This window comes from Hemiscyllium ocellatum, chromosome 26 (assembly GCF_020745735.1).
Source record: "Hemiscyllium ocellatum isolate sHemOce1 chromosome 26, sHemOce1.pat.X.cur, whole genome shotgun sequence".
NCBI lineage: Eukaryota > Metazoa > Chordata > Chondrichthyes > Orectolobiformes > Hemiscylliidae > Hemiscyllium > Hemiscyllium ocellatum.
This window is the reverse complement of record NC_083426.1, coordinates 39,887,402-39,906,535: the sequence shown is the minus strand read 5'-3', so window position 1 is coordinate 39,906,535 and position 19,134 is coordinate 39,887,402. Positions and strand designations below refer to the sequence as shown.

The 19,134-nt window shown below is 45.4% G+C and overlaps 1 protein-coding gene and 1 non-coding gene across 4 annotated transcripts in view; both read left to right on the top strand.

The window, feature by feature from the left end:
- Positions 1–19,134, top strand: part of LOC132828425 (signal peptide, CUB and EGF-like domain-containing protein 3) — a 364,946-nt gene that overhangs the window by 292,105 nt on the left and 53,707 nt on the right. For all 3 annotated transcript variants that reach the window (XM_060845529.1, XM_060845528.1, XM_060845530.1), the window contains one exon: positions 5,366–5,491. In XM_060845529.1, the coding sequence (XP_060701512.1) occupies positions 5,366–5,491 (126 nt within the window). The remainder of the gene's footprint in view (positions 1–5,365; positions 5,492–19,134) is intronic.
- On the top strand, positions 5,182–5,286 carry LOC132828490 (U6 spliceosomal RNA). The gene has a single exon (XR_009646131.1). It is a non-coding gene; the product is annotated as a U6 spliceosomal RNA (small nuclear RNA).

Genomic DNA, 19,134 nt, shown 5'->3' with positions numbered 1-19,134 from the left:
GCAACATTTGGGAGACATTTGGATGGGTACGTGGGTGGGAAGGGTTTGGGTGGGAGGATGTGGGCTAGGAGCAGACAGGTGGGACTGGTTCGATTTGGGGTTGTGTTCGGCATGGACTGGTTGGACTGAAGGGTCTGTCCCCGTGCTATATGACTATGACTATTTTCATCTCTTTGAATCCCTCCCTTTGTCTGTTTCCAGGAGCAAACAGCCTGCAGAAAGCCTGGCTGAAGAGTATCTCTCTTGCCTTGACTGAGGGCGATTTTGAGATGTTGGCCATTTGCTTGAAGCACATTCAGTGTGTTTGCTGTGTCCACTGCTGAGACATGGTATAGGTGTGAGACTGACATAGCTCAGTACCATTCAGCAACCTGTCCACCACCCTCTTGACTGATCACAGATTGTTGCTGAACGGACCTGAATCTGTACTAAACAGCAAGGCAGAAATAAGGTGTGTAAGTAGCTCTGTCTCAGGTGGAAAGCTCTAAAAGACAATGAGGGATGTGCTAAGTGAGTGAGCGTTAAGTAATTAGCCAATCAGCTCTGAGGTGCAGCCTGGTTCAATCTGTGAAGGGTGGTGGGTACCTGTAACATTCTGATGCTAGTTGCTAATGTCCAAACTGCAGCATTACAGATCAGCGGTAAATTGTCATTGGATCAGAGATGTGCTATAATGGTGGTTTTGGTGTCTGTGGATATGAGGTCACAGCCCATGAATAATGCCCAGACACATTGGTGTCAGGATCCAAGATGGAGGTTTGGAGAGACAAACTGGATTAAGCAGGTACTTGCATGTCAGCAATTCTCAATGCCCAGTTTCTATCTGTTGGAATAGGTGAGTGCACATTAATGAGGCAAGATTAAGTAAAAATCTGGGTGACAATGAGTGATAATCCCCGTTAATGGGCCACTTGCCTCTCTCGAGTGAGAACATCTTGATGTCTGGAACTTCATTAGAAATGCAGTTTATTTCTCCCAACGTTAAGAAGGGCCTTGCTCTACTTCTCCCACAGTTTTCCCCAATTTCCTGCCAGGGTCGACATTGTTCAGGGCCTGGGAAGATGCCACCCTCTGTTATTGCTTGCACTTTTCAACTTTTACTCTTGATGGTTGTGCCAGGCTCAACCACAAGTGGGCAGCATCCCTTGTGACTAGGGTGTGTGGATTTCGGGTTGTGTGTCTTAGGATTCCCATGATGTTTTTCATCTCTTCAATGTTCCTAGATCCTTGACATGCTTGTTTTCATTGCTCAGTCCTTTGAGTACTGGAGTTGGGAAGTCATGTTGCGATTGTATAGAACATTGGTGAAGCCTCTTCTGGAATACTGTGTCCAGTTCTGGTTGCCCACTTATGGAAAGGATATTATCAAACTGGAGAGGATTCAGAAAAAAATTACCAGGATTTATGTTCAGCATGGACTGGTTGAACCAAAAGGTCTGCTTCTGCACTGTATGACTCTATGATGTTGTCGGGTATGGAAGTTTGAGCTATAAGGAGAGGCTGGATAGGTTGGAATGTTTTCACTGGTGTGTATGAGATTGAGAGATGGTCTTATAGAAGTTTAGAAAATAATAAGAGGCCGAGGTAAGGTTAATGGTAGTTGTGTTTTCCCTAGGATGGGGGATTTCAAGACTAGGGGGCACATCTTTAAGGTGAGAGGAAAGAGATTTTAAAAAAACATAAGAGGCAAATTTTTTACACAGAGAATGGTTCGTGTGCAACATTTAAAAGACAGTTGGATAGATACATGAAAAGGAAAGGTTTGGAGGGGTATGGGCTCGGGGCAGGCAGATAGGGCTAGTTTAGTTTGAGATTATGTTCGGCATGGACTGGTTGGACCAAAAAGTCTGCTTCCGCGCTGTATGACTCTATGACTCGTGATCTTGGTGACCTCTCGAATGCACTGGCAGGGTACTTTCCATTTGTATTGCAAGGTGCACTGGCAACTACAATTGAAAGGTTGCAGTAGGGACATCTGGTGGGCTCAGACAGGGGCCCACCTCATAGACTGAACCACGCTGCATCTCATTCCTTGCTGTCTTAGCACTCACTCACTTAGTGTCTACCTGCACACTCACAGATCCATGCCTTGCCTTGTATTGCCTTACTGTGTCAGTTCGCATAGTCATATGGCCACGTAGCTTGCCTTGCTGGTCAGCGGTCCTCTCTAAAAAGGTAGTGTGCTCCATCAGTCTCACACTGTACCCTGTGCCAACAGCATATGTGGCAGTGCCACTGCATTGTGCAGCAAGCAGGCAGCTGTGTCATAAGGTTTCAGGGGAGTCATCCTCAGCATAGTCAATGGAGGCACCAGTCAGACAGGGGTTCCTAGCACAGAAAATCAAGGGCAAGCTCCAATGCCATACCAGATGATTGGCTATGGTCAGGCATCTGGTCGAGGTGTTCTCAGTCGGGGGTCCGTGTCTCTGCAGTTCGGGGAATGGGTCACAGTCAGTCCCATCACTCCATAGCAGCCAGTTAAACAGCAGGGCTAATGCAGCAGTGGAAATGTATATCTACCAGTCAGGAATCTGGGCACTTGTCACCTGAGAATGATGGGAGTGTGTGAACCACAGTCAGTCCGTCACTTCAGCTTCAGAAATTAAGGAACAAAGAGGATTTGTGAAATGACGCGGGCAGGGGAGCGGAGTAAGAGCAGCCATTGCCGTCGAAATTAGATTCTGCAAGTTAGGCTTTAGGACTGGAGGGTGAAGGTGGATGTGGGGGAGATGACAGTTGTCAACAGGGACATCAGTTTCTGCAAAAGTGGGATATGGTAAAGCATGAATAGGAATGGGATTGTGCTGTAGATGGATTTGTGTGGGGGCCTAAGGAGGTGTGTAACTTATAGGCTTTACAGAAAGGGCTTTGGATGCTTGGAAACTCAGGCAGAGTCAGGCTGAGACTGCCACTTTCCATCGTGCTGGAAATCAGAAATGCACAAGAGAAAGAAGATAGCTGTGAGTGGGCCAGGCAAGTGAGAAAGGAGGCTGTAGCACCCACCATTAATAAGGCTTTTAAAGGGGAAGAACATTGCCCACAGACCCATTTACTGTACATGACAGAGACCTGAGGAGACCCTATTCCTTGGGAACTACTAGCCCCATCCCACCCTCAATACTCTTGTGTGTTGCACCTCTTTGCACCTTTCTGAATGACTCATCGACACCTACACTTTTGGACACAGAGGCCACAAAGGAAGAGAGATGTTGCATGAGGAGGACATGAGGTGTCACCACAGCCATGTGTATGCAGTGTTCATCTTGCTTCCAGCAGGCTCTCAGCACTGACCTCTGTCCATGGACCATTGTGTGTGGACATGAATTGGTGCTTGACAACGTAACAATGACATCAGGGCTACACAGTGAGACAAATATCCAGGTGTCAGGTCAAATCAGTGCCACGTATAAATAAGCATAAAACAAGCACAGTGCATTGGCACTGCCCTGATGTATAGGTCTGGAGATTTGGCAGGGTGATCCCAGAGTGACTGTCTGGCCGAGCCAGATGTGCAAAGAAGTAAGTTGACACTCCTCAACGGGAATTTCCAAAAGTTGGGATAGACAGATTTGAGATAGCTCCTCTCTGAGGGGCCTATGTGTATTCCTCCTCCAGCTGAGTGCCATTTGGCACTGCCATGCATCCATGTGAGGCATTAGCCTGGTTGGAAGTTGGTACAGTAGCCGAGATAGTGATTGTGAGGTAGCAGAAAAAGGAGTGTTGCACCTGAACTGGCACAGTGGAGGAGATCATTGGTCATTTTCCTTCTGGCACTGCTGGCCATTCCTCTACACCATGGATACAGTACTGACCCGGGTGGCAACCTTAGAGCAGGTTGGCAGGGTCTGGTGGTGCAGTCTCCTTTGCTGGTTCTCCTCTCCTCCACACTAACCCCTCAACCTGTTGGAGATTTACAACGGCATTGTCTCCTTCTCTGACATGTTCGCACTCTGCTGTTGAACAAAAAGGGCATCTTTGAGTTGCTGTGCTTTTCCTGATGCCCAATAGCCTCTTAAAACTAAGCACAAGCACACTGGGAAGATGGGCATGGTAAGTTGGGGCTAGGATCAGATGTCAGGGATGTCATAGAGTGCAGTCGGTAGGTGAATTTGGGAAGATACACTAAGAAGACAAGCTAGGCCTCAGATGAAAATTTTCCACAAACTCAGACTTGGCCAAAAACCATAAGATACAGCCCTTTGTTTCTGAAATATTTCTAAATCCTTGTTGTTTTATAACCAGCTGTCTGCTACCTATGAAGGATGTTTTTTTTAGATTAAGTTTACCCATTTTCCTTCACTCTTTTGGGTGCACAGTGCTTTGACCCAGATCTCTCCCCAGCTGAGCGAGGGACTTGGTTTCCCACAGTCATAGAAGATCAACTGTATGTTCTGTGAAAGAACTCAAATGTGTGCCAACCCCATGTGCCACTGAATTGTTGGCATCTACACATCACCACAACTTGGTCTGTTTCTGAGCAGGTTAGTTCAGGAAATAGAAGCAAAGTCTCCCTTTCACCAACAGAACTGTATATAAATATTCTTGAGCAGCCACTCCCTCTAGTGGGATCATTTATATTGACCTTTAATAAGTGTATGTTGCTGAAGGGATGAAAGGGGATTAATGGTATTTTGCAAATCATCTCTCACTACAGCAAGACAAGGTGAAAAAATGTGAACATTCTTAACATCACCTTGAAAGCTCAGATAATATTCAACGCTGCATATGTCACTGTTAGGTACAAACTGTTGGTTACAATTACCACTTTACCACCTCAATGCATAGAATCCCTACAGAGTGGAAACAGGCCCTTTGGCCCAACAAGTCCACACCGACCCTCGGAAGACTAACCCATCCAGACCCATTCCCTTACATTTATCCCTGACTAAGGCACCTAAACTACACATCCCTGAACACTATGGGCTATTTAGCATGGCCAGTTCACCTGACCTGCGCATCTTTGGACTGTGGGAGGAAACTGGAGCACCCGGAGGAAACCCACGCAGACACTGAGAGAATCCAGATCTTTCCACATCAAGCATTTGAGGATGTGGAACCCACTTATGCAGCATAGAACCAGTCATAGCCATGTTTGTAAGATCATACAGTCACCTGTCATCAGGACCTTGCTTTTGGGGAATCTAAATGCAAGAGATACCCAGAGCTGCTGTCATACTAACATTACAATAGCTGAGACCTGAAACTAAAGTTGGAATGGTACAAAGAAGATTAGCATGGCCCCTGCTTAAGTACGACACACAAAGTCATGAAGTGTTCCACTGAAAAAATACAAACGACAAAGTTGCTTGTGCCAGAATAGACTTGCTTAATATAAGCCAACTAATTTTGCCTGTGCCTTTTTCAGATATCGATGAATGCAGCATGAACCATGGTGGCTGTAAGCACGGCTGTGTTAATACACTGGGAAGCTATCAATGCTCTTGTCCCAACGGTGGTTACAAACTACACTGGAATAAAAAAGATTGTGTGGGTATGTGAAGAACTCAGATCTCTGGTGTCCTCTAGTGGTACTAATGGATGTAGCAATCCTGTAATGTCGCCTTCATGAGAAATACTTGATTATAATTTGGAGATGCCGGTGTTGGACTGGGGTGTACAAAGTTAAAAATCACACAACACCAGGTTATAGTCCAACAGGTTTAATTGGAAGCACACTAGCTTTCGGAGCGATGCTCCTTCATCAGGTGATTGTGGAGGGCTCGATCGTAACAGAATTTATAGCAAAAATTTGCAGTGTGATGTAACTGAAATTATACATTGAAAAATTGATTGTCTGTTAAGCCTTTCATCTGTTAGAATACAGTGATAGTTTCACTTCTTTTATGTGTAAATCACAAAACCCTTCTTTTTAAAGTTACATTCTCGGGTTAGCTGCTAACAATGGTGATAGCTAGGCAATATGTTGAAGGTGTTAGCCCTCTGTGTTTTCTGTCTATGACCTGATGTTTAGATTGATTCTAATCTAATAAGTGAGATAACAGTGTTTTACATAAATTCCTGCAGTTTTTGAGCTCCGAGTTCTACATGAATGTATGCAATTTTGAGCAAAGTGCAATACAAATTCACCCCACAAAACATATGTGTGCATGTGGGTCTTTGTCTGTCTGTGTCTGTCTGTCTGTTTGGGGTGGGGGTTGTGTGTGTGTGTGTGTGTGTGGGGGGGGGGGGTGCAGAGTGTCTTAAGTCTGCGTGGGAGTGTGTGTGTCTAAAAGGGTGTGTGTGGGGTGTGGGTGTGTGGGTTTTGTGATTTACACATGAAAGGAGTGAAACTATCACTGTATTCTAACAGATGAAATGCTTAACAGACAATCAATTTTTCAATGTATAATTTCAGTTACATAACACTGCAAATTTTTGCTATAAATTCTGTGTTACGATCGAGCCCTCCACTATCACCTGATGAAGGAGCGTCGCTCCGAAAGCTAGTGTGCTTCCAATTAAACCTGTTGGACTATAACCTGGTGTTGTGTGACTTTTTTTTTACTTGATTATAGGCCACTTAACGTGTCTCAGCAAATCTCCAGTGCTTCACAAATAAATAATTAGTCTGAGCTGTCATGACTGTTATTATGTAGATTATTTTCAAATAGTTTGAACACAGATGGTATATTTTCTTTTTGGAAGGGAGTGAGTATTTATTCAGGATGTGAACATCAAAAAAGAAGATGGCAAAATTATCTTGGGGTCACTTGCCCCCTGAGCTAGGCATGACATTGGAGACAAAGTTTGATTGAGGGAGAGGGAACAGTCCTGGTCAAAAACGAAGGGAAGGTCACCCACATTCTGTTCATCAAGGCCATCTCTCACTGCACTTGGCCTTTCAAAGCAAGGGTTACTTTACTCAGTTGCTTCATATATTTAATGCATACCATGTCATTCAAAACCTGCGCATACAACGTATTATCCGCCGCCAATTCCGCCACCTCCAAACGGACCCCACCACCAAGGATATATTTCCCTCCCCTCCCCTATCAGCGTTCCGCAAGGACCACTCCCTTCGTGACTCCCTTGTCAGATCCACACCCCCCACCAACCCAACCTCCACCCCCGGCACCTTCCCCTGCAACCGCAGGAAATGTAAAACTTGCGCCCACACCTCCACACTCACTTCCCTCCAAGGCCCCAAGGGATCCTTCCATATCCGCCACAAGTTCACCTGTACCTCCACACACATCATCTATTGCATCCGCTGCACCCGATGTGGCCTCCTCTATATTGGTGAGACAGGCCGCTTACTTGCGGAACGCTTCAGAGAACACCTCTGGGCCGCCCGAACCAACCAACCCAATCACCCCGTGGCTCAACACTTTAACTCCCCCTCCCACTGCACCGAGGACATGCAGGTCCTTGGACTCCTCCACCGGCAGAACACAACTACACGACGGCTGGAGGAGGAGCGCCTCATCTTCCGCCTGGGAACCCTCCAACCACAAGGTATGAATTCAGATTTCTCCAGCTTCCTCATTTCCCCTCCCCCCACCTTGTCTCAGTCGGTTCCCTCAACTCAGCACCGCCCTCCTAACCTGCAATCCTCTTCCTGACCTCTCCGCCCCCACCCCACTCCGGCCTATCACCCTCGCCTTGACCTCCTTCCACCTATCCCACCTCCATCGCCCCTCCCCCTAGTCCCTCCTCCCTACCTTTTATCTCAGCCTGCTTGGCTCTCTCTCTCTTATTCCTGATGAAGGGCTCATGCTCGAAACGTCGAATTCTCTATTCCTGAGATGCTGCCTAACCTGCTGTGCTTTGACCAGCAACACATTTGCAGCTGTGATCTCCAGCATCTGCAGACCTCATTTTTTACTCTTACAACAATACTAATAGCCTGTATTTACATACTGCCTTGAAGTCATTTGATGAAGTAATATCAGACAAAAATTAGGCACTGAGCTACATTAGGAGATTCTAGTGTAGGTGACCAGAAGCTTGGTAACGTGGTGGTTTTTGAGGAGTTTCTCAAAGAAGGTTCAAGGCTGAGAAATTTAGGAAACACAGACAAATTTCTGTATTTATTACACTTGCTCCTCAGAGCAAATCAAGTTTATGTTCCATTTGTTTTCCTCATGTTGCCATCTACCCAGTTTTGAACTAGGCATTTTTAAATTCTTGGTCCAGAAATATCTAAGATTAAAACAGGCATGATTGTTTGATTATTCTTTGTAAATAAAAGATGTTTTTAATATTGTCTCCCATATCTATGTCTTAGAAGTATGGTTATTGAAATGACTGATGTTTTTTATAAGTTTCTTATTTGAAAGCTGAGTACAGGATTAAGGATAGGATTCTTGGCAGTGTGGAGGAACAGAGGGATCTTGGTGTGCAGGTACACAGATCCCTTAAAATGGCCACCCAAGTGGACAGGGTTGTTAAGAAAGCATATGGTGTTTTGGCTTTCATTAACAGGGGGATTGAGTTTAAGAGTCGTGAGATCTTGTTGCAGCTGTATAAAACATTGGTTAGACCGCACTTGGAATACTGCATCCAGTTCTGGTCGCCATATTATAGGAAAGATGTGGATGCTTTGGAGAGGGTTCAGAGGAGGTTTACCAGGATGCTGCCTGGACTGGAGGGCTTATCTTATGAAGGGAGATTGATTGAGCTCAGACTTTTTTCATTGGAGAAAAGGAGGAGGAGAGGGGACCTAATTGAGGTATACAAGATAATGAGAGGCATAGATAGAGTTGATAGCCAGAGACTATTTCCCAGGGCAGAAATGACTGACACGAGGGGTCATAGTTTTAAGCTGGTTGGAGGAAAGTGTAGAGGGGATGTCAGAGGCGGGTTCTTTACACAGAGTGTTGTGAGAGCATGGAATGCGTTGCCAGCAGCAGTTGTGGAAGCAAGGTCATTGGGGACATTTAAGAGACTACGGGACATGCATATGGTCACAGAAATTTGAGGGTGCATACATGAGGATCAATGGTCGGCACAACATCGTGGGCTGAAGGGCCTGTTCTGTGCTGTACTGTCCTATGTTCTATGTTCTTCAATGGCAGAACAAGTGCCAATATTGGCACAGACTAAGAAAAGCTATATGTAGCTCTGTCATCACTCTAATCGCTTGGTTGGATGGTTTAAGGAAAATTAAGCACAATGCATATAGTGAATGTTTGGGCCTATTTTTGCATGAATTGTGCAACAGGTTATTATAGAGTGTGGAACTTTCTGTTAGGTATTGTTTTCCAACAGGAAGCTTTCCTTAAAACATTCTATCTGTCCAATTCTTGCTACCTTAGTCTGTTCACTTTCAGAGAAATGTCACTTTCCAATGTGTTATTCTTAAAAGGCTTTACTGTTTATATGGTTCAAGGAACTGAGCTGACAATGACTGTGATTGTGTTAAAGAGTTACTTCTGGGGATAAAGAATAGAGGTGTTCCCAGTCCCTGTGTGATCATTTCTTTCACGGATCATTTGCACAAGGTCAGATTTTGCATTGTATCAACACTTTCCACTGTAATTTCAGTCCAAGGTTATTGAAGATTTTTATGCCTGGCATCTCATTGAACAGAAGTTTACTAACATCCCCACATTGTGACCTTGACACGTCCTCCCTCGGGGGATTTAGGACAAAGTACCTTTTAGTAGCAGACCCCAGTTGGTGCTCTAAATACTGCTGCAACAGAATATTTATAAAGGTACAACACCCAGAGGCAGGGACCGGCCACTGATGTCTTTTCCTATCAACGGCGGCATAAATCCTTAGCCCATTAGACATGAGCTCTTCTCCTCTGACTCCAATTTATTTTCCCGAATATTTCACAAATCCGGCTTGAAATGCCTTTGTGCTCAATGCATTCATTAATGGCCAGGCATTATTAATTTCAGCCCATTCAGTTAGGGCCACACTTCAAGCAAGTTGACCGTCCAGATTGCTGTTGGAAAAAATAGAACATAGAACATAGAAAAATACAGCGCAGTACAGGCCCTTCGGCCCTCGATGTTGCGCCAATCCAAGCCCACCTAACCTACACTAGCCCACTTTCCTCCATATGCCTATCCAATGCCCATTTAAATGCCCATGAAGAGGGAAAGTCCACCACTGTTACTGACAGGGCATTCCATGAACCCACGACTCGCTAAGTAAAGAATCTACCCCTAACATCTGTCCTATACCTACCACCCCTTAATTTAAAGCTATGCCCCCTCGTAATATCTGACTCCATACGTGGAAAAAGGTTCTCATGGTCAACCCTATCTAAACCCCTAATCATCTTGTACACCTCTATCAAATCTCCCCTAAACCTTCTTTTCTCCAATGAAAACAGCCCCAAGTGCCTCAGCCTTTCCTCATACGATCTTCCTACCATACCAGGCAACATCCTAGTAAACCTCCTCTGCACCCGTTCCAGTGCCTCCACATCCTTCCTATAGTATGGCGACCAAAACTGCACACAATACTCCAGATGCGGCTGCACCAGAATCTTATACAACTGCAACATGACCTCAGGACTCCGGAACTCAATTCCTCTACAAATAAAAGCCAGTACACCATATGCCTTCTTCACAGCACTATTTACCTGGGTGGCAACTTTCAGAGATCTGTGTACATGGACACCAAGATCCCTCTGCTCATCCACACTACCAAGTATCCAACCATTAGCCCAGTACTCCATCTTCTTGTTACTCTATACCAAAGTGAATCACTTCACACTTAGCGACATTGAACTCCATTTGCCACCTTTCTGCCCAGCTCTGCAGCTTATCTATATCCCGCTGTTACCTGCCACATCCTTCCTCACTGTCAACAACTCCACCGACTTTCGTATCATCCGCAAACTTGCTCACCCAACCTTCTAGCCCCTCCTCCAGTTCATTTATAAAAATGACAAACAGCAATGGTCCCAAAACAGATCCTTGCGGAACACCGCTGGTAACTGCACTCCAAGATGAACCTTTACCATCAACTACTACCCTCTGTCTTCTTCTAGCCAGCCAATTCCTAATCCAAACCTCCAACTCCCCCTCAATGCCATACCTCCGTATTTTTTGCAGTAGCCTACCATGGGGAAACTTATCAAACGCCTTACTAAAATCCATATACACCACATCAACCGCTTTACCCTCGTCCACCTCCTTAGTCACCTTCTCAAAGAATTCAATAAGGTTTGTGAGGCACGACCTGCCCTTCACAAAACCATGCTGACTATCCTTGATCACATTATTCCTATCCAGATGTTCATAAATCCTATCCCTTACAATTCTCTCTAAGACTTTGCCCACAACAGAAGTGAGACTCACCGGCCTATAGTTACTAGGGTTATCCCTACTCCCCTTCTTGAACAAGGGAACCACATTTGCTATCCTCCAGTCTTCTGGCACTATTCCTGTAGACAACGAGGACATAAAAATCAAGGCCAATGGCTCTGCAATCTCCTCCCTTGCTTCCCAGAGAATCCTAGGATAAATGCCATCAGGCCCAGGGGACTTATCTATGTTCACCCTTTCCAGAATTTCCAACACCTCTTCCCTACATATCTCAAAGTCATCCATTCTAATTAATTGTGACTCAATATTCACATCGGCATCAATGTCCTGTTCCTGAGTGAATACTGACGAAAAGTATTCATTCAGTGTATCCCCAATTTCTTCAGCCTCCACACGCAACTTCCCACTACTATCTTTGACGGGACCTATTCCTACCCTAGTCATTCTTTTATTCTTGACATACCGATAGAAAGCCTTTGGGTTTTCCCTAATCCTATCAACCAAGGACTTTTCATGTCCCCTCCTTGCTGCTCTTAGCTCTCTCTTTAGATCCTTCCTGGCTACCTTATAACTCTCAATCGCCTCAATTGAACGTTCACGCCTCATCTTTACATAGGCCGCCCTCTTCCCTTTAACAAGGGATTCCAATTCCTTATTAAACCACGGCTCCCTCACACGACTCTTTCCTCCCTGCCTGACAGGTACATACTTATCAAGGACACTCAGTTGAACAAGCTCCACATATCGATTGCACCCTTCCCTTGAAGCCTACTTTTCCAAGCCACGCATCTTAAGTCATGCCTCACCGCATCATAATTTTCCTGCCCCCAGCTATAACTCTTGCCCTGCAGTGCACACTTATCCCTCTCCATCACTAGAGTAAAAGTCACCGAATTGTGGTCACTGTCCCCAAAGTGTTCACCTACCTCCAATTCTAGCACCTGGCCTGGTTTGTTACCCAGAACCAAATCCAGTATGGCCTCACCTCTTGTTGGCCTGTCTACACATTTTGTCAGGAAACCCTCCTGCACACATTGGACAAACACCGGCCCATCTAACGTACTCGAGCTATAGCTTTCCCAGTCAATATCTGGAAAGTTAAAGTCCCCCATAACAACCACCCTATTACTTTCACTCTTCTTCTGAATCATCCTCGCAATCCTTTCTTCTACGTCTCTAGGACTATTAGGAGGCCTTTGGAAAACTCCTAACAGGGTGACCTCACCTTTCCTATTTCTAAGCTCAGCCCAAACTACCTCAGGTGGCGAGTCTTCATCCATCGTCCTTTCCACTGCTGTAATACTATCTTTGACAAGCAATGCCACACCTCCCCCTCTTTTACCCCCACCTCTGACCCTACTAAAACATTTAAACCCTGGAACCTGCAACAACCAATCCTGTCCCTGTTCTACCCATGTCTCCGTAATAGCCACAATATCGAACTCCCAAGTACCAACCAACGCTGCAAGTTCACCTGCCTTATTTCGTATACTTCTCGCATTGAAGTATACACACTTGAAGCCACCTTCCTGTTTACAGGCACCCTCCATCGAGATTGATGCCTGGTTCCTAACCTCCCTACACTCGAGGTCCTGCACCCTAAAACTACAGTCTAGGTTCCCATGCCCCTGCAGAGTTAGTTTAAACCCCCCGAAAGAGCACTATCAAACCTCCCCCCAAGGATACTGGTGCCCCTCAGGTTCAGGTGTAGACCATCCTGTTTATAGAGGTCCCACCTTCCCCAGAAAGAACCCCAGTTATCCAGAAACTGGAATCCCTCCCTCCTGCACCATTCCTGTAGCCACGCATTTAACTGCTCTCTCTCCCTATTCCTCGACTCTCTATCACGTGGCACGGGTAACAAACCAGAGACAACATCTCTGTTTGTTCTAATTCTGAGCTTCCAACCTAGCTCCCTAAAAGCCTGCCTAACATCCTCATCCCTCTTCCTACCTATGTCGTTGGTGCCAATGTGGACCACGACTTCGGACTGCTCCCCCTCCCCCTTAAGGACCCGGGAAACACGATCAGAGATGTCACGTACCCTTGTACCTGGGAGGCAACGTACCAATCGTGAGTTTCTCTCACCCCCACAAAACCGCCTATCTGTGCCCCGAACTATCGAGTCCCCAATAACTATTGCTTTGCTCTTCTCCACCCTTCCCTTCTGAGCAACGGGGATAGGCTCTGTGCCAGAGGCCTGAACCCCATTCTTACCCCTGGTAAGTTGTCCCCCCGATAAGTATCCAAAACGGTATACTTGTTTTTGAGGGGAACGGCCGCAGGGGGTCTCTGCACTGGCAGCTTCCTCCCAGTCCTCCTCACTGTCACCCATCTGTCTGCAATCTTTGGAGTTACTACTTCCCTAAAGCTCCGATCTATGACCCCCTCTGCCTCCCGAATGATCCTAAGTTCATCCCACTCCAGCTCCAGTTCCCTAACACGGTCTTGGAGGAGCTGGAGAAGGGTGCACTTCCTGCAAGTGTAATCAGCAGGGACGACCATGGCATCCCTCACCTTATACATGTTGCAAGAGGAACATTGCACTGTCTTCACTGCCATCCCTCTAAAAGTAACCTTTAAAAAAAACTAGGTCTAAACACGAGAATAAGCAAAATGCAGCACTTACCTGCTTACCACAACGGGTCTTATTATTAGGTGAGAGGAGGAGGGCGGGTGGGAGGCTCTACCCTTGTAGTGCCTCGGGTTCCTCTCCTGCGCACCTTTATAGGAAAACAACTTACCCAGGTAAGCTTGCGCTACACCAGCTTCCGGGTGCGCTCCGCGCTTTTTTTTAAAAAATAATTCAAATTTAAACCATTAAACAAACGTCACCGAGCCTTCAAGCAGCCACTACCAAACAGCCCTTACCTGCTCTGCTGAGAGAGTGAGCTAAAGTGAAGCAAAAGAGTAAGACCATAAGACAGAGGAGTAGAAATTAGGCCATTCAGCCCATCGAGTCTGCTCCTCCATTCAATCATGGCTGATACGTTTCTCAACCCCATTCTCTCCATAACCCTTGATCCCCTCGATACTCAAGAGCCTATCTTTCTCAGTCTTAAATACACTCAATGACCTGGCCTCCACGGCCTTCTGTGACAATGAATTCCATAGATTCACCACTCTTTGGGCTGAAGAAGTTTCTCCTTATCGCAGTTCTAAAAGGTCTTCCCTTTACTCTAAGACTGTGCCTTCAGATCCTAGTCTCTCCCACCAATGGAAACATCTTCTCAACATCTACTGTGCCCAGGCCATTCAGTATTCTGTATGTTTCAATTAGATCCTCCCTCATCCTTCTAAACTCTAACTAGTATAAACACAGAGTCCTCAAACATTCCTTATATGTTAAGCTTTTCATTCCTGGGACCATTCTCATGGACCTCCTCTGAACATGCTCCAGGGCCAGTACATCCTTCCTGAGATATGAGTCCCAAAACTGCATGCAATACTCCAAATGGTGTCTGACCAGAGCCTTATAGACCCTCAAAAGTACGTCCCTGCTGTTATATTCAAGTCCTCTCAAAATAAACGCCATCATTACATTTGCCTTCCTAACTACTAACTCAACCTGCAGGTTTACCTAAAGAGAATCCTGGACTAGGACTCCCAAATCTCTTTGAAATTCAGACTTCTGAATTTTCTCCCCACTTAGAAAATAGTCCATGCCTCTATTCTTCCTACCAAAATGCATGACCTTACACTTTCCCACATTGTATTTCATCTGCCACTTCTTTGCCTATTTTCCTAACCTGTCCAAATCCTTCTGCAGCCTCCCTGCCTCCTCAATGCTACCTGTCCCTCTACCTATCTTTGTATCATCTGCAAACCTAGCCAGAATACCCACAGTTCCCTCATCTAGGTCGTTAATGTATGCAGTGAAAAGTTGTGGTCCCAACACTGAGCCTATGAAACTCCACTTATCACCAGCTGCCATCCTGAGAAGAATCCTTTTATCCCCACGCTCTGCTTTCTGACAGACAGTCAAGCTTCAATCCATTTTGCATGTGACACCATGGGCCATTACCTTACTCAGTAGCCTCCTGCGCAGTACCTTGTCAAAGGCCTTCTTGAAGTCCAGGTAGATAACATCCATTGGCTCTCTTTGGTCTAACCTACTCATTACTTCCTCAAAGAATTATAGCACATTTATCAGGCATGACCTCTCCTTGATGAGACCATGCTGACTTTGCACTATTTTACCATACAATTTCAAATATTCAGTTATTTTATCCTTCACAATGCATTCCTGGATCTTACCCACGGCGGAGTTTGGCTAATCAGTCTGTAATTTTCTGTCTTTTGCCTTTCTTCTTTTTAAACAGAGGTGCCATGTTAGCGATTTTCCAATCCTCTGGGACCCTCCCTGATTCTAGTGATTCCTGAAAGACCACCACTAACACCTCCACTATCTCTTCAGTATCTCTGTCAGAACTCTGGGAAGTAGTCCATTTGGTCCAGGTGATTTATCCACTTTCAGCGCATTCAATTTATCTAGCATCCTCTCCTTGGTGATGGCCACCATATTCAGCTCGACCCCCTCACTCTCTTGAATTTTTGGGAAATTAGTCATGTCTTCCACTGTGAAGACTGATGAAGTAATTATTCGGTTCCTCAGCCATTTCCTTGTTCCCGCTACTACCTCTCCAGCGCCATTTTCCAGCAGCCCAATGTCCACTTTTGCCTCTCTTTTGCTCTCTTGATATATCTAAAGAAACTCTTACAGTCTTCCTTTATATTACTGGCTAGCTTATCCTCACATTTAAGCTTCTCCCTCCTTATTTCTTTGTTTGTTGCCCTCTGTTGGTCTTTGTAAGCTTCCCAATCCTCTTGTTTCCCACTGCCCTTTGCCACGTTACATGCTTTCTGTTTTGCTTTTATGCTTTCCCTGACTTCCCTAGTAAGCCAAGGTTGCCTCATCCTCCCTGTACAATGCTTCTTTTTCCCTTGGGATGAATCTCTGCTGTGCCTCCTGAATTACTCCCAGAAACTCCTACCATTGCTGTTCCACTGCCTTTCCTGTTAGACTCCTTTCTTTTTAACAGTATAGCACAGTACAGGCCCTCGACCTTTTAACCTACTCTAAGAGTAATTTTACTATCATCCAGGCACCTATCCAAGATTGCTTAAATGACCCGATTGTATCTGACTCTACTCCCGCTGCTGGCAGTGCATTCCTTGCTCACATCATTCTGTGTGAAAGGAACCTACCTCTGACATCTCCCCTAAACCTTTCTCCAATCACCTTGAAATTATGCCCCCACATGATTGCCATTACCGCCCATGGGAAAAAGTCTTTAGCCATCCATTCCATCTTTGGCTGTCATCGTCTTGTACAATTCTATCAAGTCACGTCTCATCCTTCTTCACTCCAATGAGAAAAGCCCTAGCTCCCTCAACCTTTCTTTATAAGACATGCCCTCCAGTCCAGGCAGCATCCTGATAAATCTCCTCTGCATCCTCTCTAAAGCTTCCACATCTTTCCTATAACAAAGCGACCAGAACTGAACACAATATTCCAAGTGTAGTCTAACCAGGGCTTTATACAGCTGCAGCATAACCTCACAGCTCTTAAATTCAATCCCCCTGCTAATGAAAGCCAACACAACATACGCTTTCTTAACAACCCTATCAACTTAGGTGGCAACTTTGAGGGATCTATGGACATGGACCCTAAGATCCCTCTGTTCCTCCACACTGCCAAGAATCCTGCCTTTAATAATCTGCATTCAAATTCAACTTTCCAGAATGAATCACTTCACACTTTTCCAGGTTGAACTCTATCTGCCACTTCTCAGCCCAGTTCTGCATCCTGTCAATGTCCCATTGCAACCTAAAACAGCCCTCCACACTATCCACAACTCCACTAACCTTTGTGTCATCAGCAAACTTACTAACCCATCCTTCCACTTCCTCATCCAAGTCATTTATAAAAATCACAAAGCGCAGAGGTTCCAGAACAGATCCCTGTGGAACACCACTGGTCACCCAGCTCCAGGCTGAATACTTTCCACCTACTATTACCCTCTGTCTTATATGGGCCAGCTAATTCTGTATCCAGACAGCCAGATTTCCCTGTATCCCGTGCCTCCTTATTTTCTGAATGAACCTACCATGAGGAACCTTGTCAAACACCTTGCTAAAATCCATATACACCACGTCTACTGCTTTACCTTCATCAATGTGTTTTGTCCCATCCTCAAAGAATTCAATAAGGCTTGTGAGGCATGACCTGTTCCTCACAAAGCCATACAGACTATCTCTAATCAATCTGTGCTTTTCCAAATAATCATAAATCCTGTCTCTCAGAATCCTCTCCAATAATTTGCCCACCACAGATGTAAGATTGCCTGGTCTGTAATTCCCAGGGTTATGGATTAGAGTGGTGCTGGAAAAGCACAGCAGGTCAGGCAGCATCCAAGAAGCAGGAAAATCAACGATTCGGGCAAAAGCCCTTTGCCTGAAATGTCAGTTTTCCTGCTCCTTGGATGCTGCCTGACCTGCTGTGCTTTTCCAGCACCACTCTAATCCAGACATGGGTTTCCAGCATCTACATTCCTCATCTTTACCTTATTCTCAGGGTTATCCCTATTCCCTTTCTTGAATAAAGGAATAACATTTGCCACACTCCAAGCATCTGGTATTACTCCAGTGGATGGTGAGGATGCAAAGATCATTGTCAAAGGCACAGCAATCTCTTCACTCGCTTCCTGTAGAAAGCTTGGGCATATCCCACCTGGCCCAGGGGACTTATCTATCCTAGTGTTTTCCACACTTTCTAGCACATTGTCCTTCTTAACATCAATCTATTCGAGCATATCAGTCTGTTTCACACTGTCCTCATAAACAACAAGGTCCCGCTCCCTAGTGAATACTGAAGTAAAGTATTCATTAAGGACCTCCCCAACTCCTCCCACTCCAGGCACAAGTTCCCTCCACTATTCCTGATCTGTCTACCTCACTCTGGCCATCCTCGTGTTCCTCATATAAATGTAAAACATCTTTGAAATTTCCTTAATCCTACCCGGCAAGGATTTATAATGCCCCTATAGCTCTCCTAAGTCCATTCTTCAGTTCCTTTCTGGCTACCTTGCAACCCTTTAGAGCCCTGTCTGATCCTTGCTTCCTCAACCTTAAGTAAGCTTCCTTCTTCCTCTTAACTAGATGCTCCACATCTCTTGTCATCCAAGGTTCCTTCACCCTACATCCCTTCCTTGCCTCAGTGGGACAAACCTATCCAGCACTCAAAGCAAGTGCTTCCTAAACAGAAAACATTTTTTTGTCATGCACTTCCCTGAGAATAGCTATTCCCAATTTATGCTGCACAGTTCCTGCCAATAACATTATAATTCCTCCTCTCCCAATTAAATACTTTCCATGCCATCTGCTCCTATCCCACTGCATGACATAGTAAAGGTTAGGGAGTTGTGATCACTATCACCAAAATGCTCTCCCACTGAAAGATCTGACATTTGACCTGGTTTGTTGCTAAGCAACAAATCCAATATGGCCTCCCCTGTAGTCAGCCTATCTACATATTGAGTCAGGAATCCTTCCTGGACATACCTGACAAAATCTGCTCCATTCAAACTATTTGCACTAAGGAGGTTCCCATCGATATTAGGGAAGTTGAAGTCACCCATGACCACAACCCTGTTACTTCTGCACCTTTCAAAATCTCTCTCCCAATCTGCTCCACCATATCTCTGTTGCTAATGGGGAGTTTATAGAAAACTCCAATTCCTTTCCTATTTCTGACTTCCACCCATAATGACTCAATAGACAAACCCTACTCGACAACCTCCCTTTCTGCAGCTTTGATACTATCCCGGAGTAGCAATGCCACTCCGCCACCTCTTTTACCTCCCTCCCTATTCCTTATGAAACATCTAAACCCCAGATCATCCAA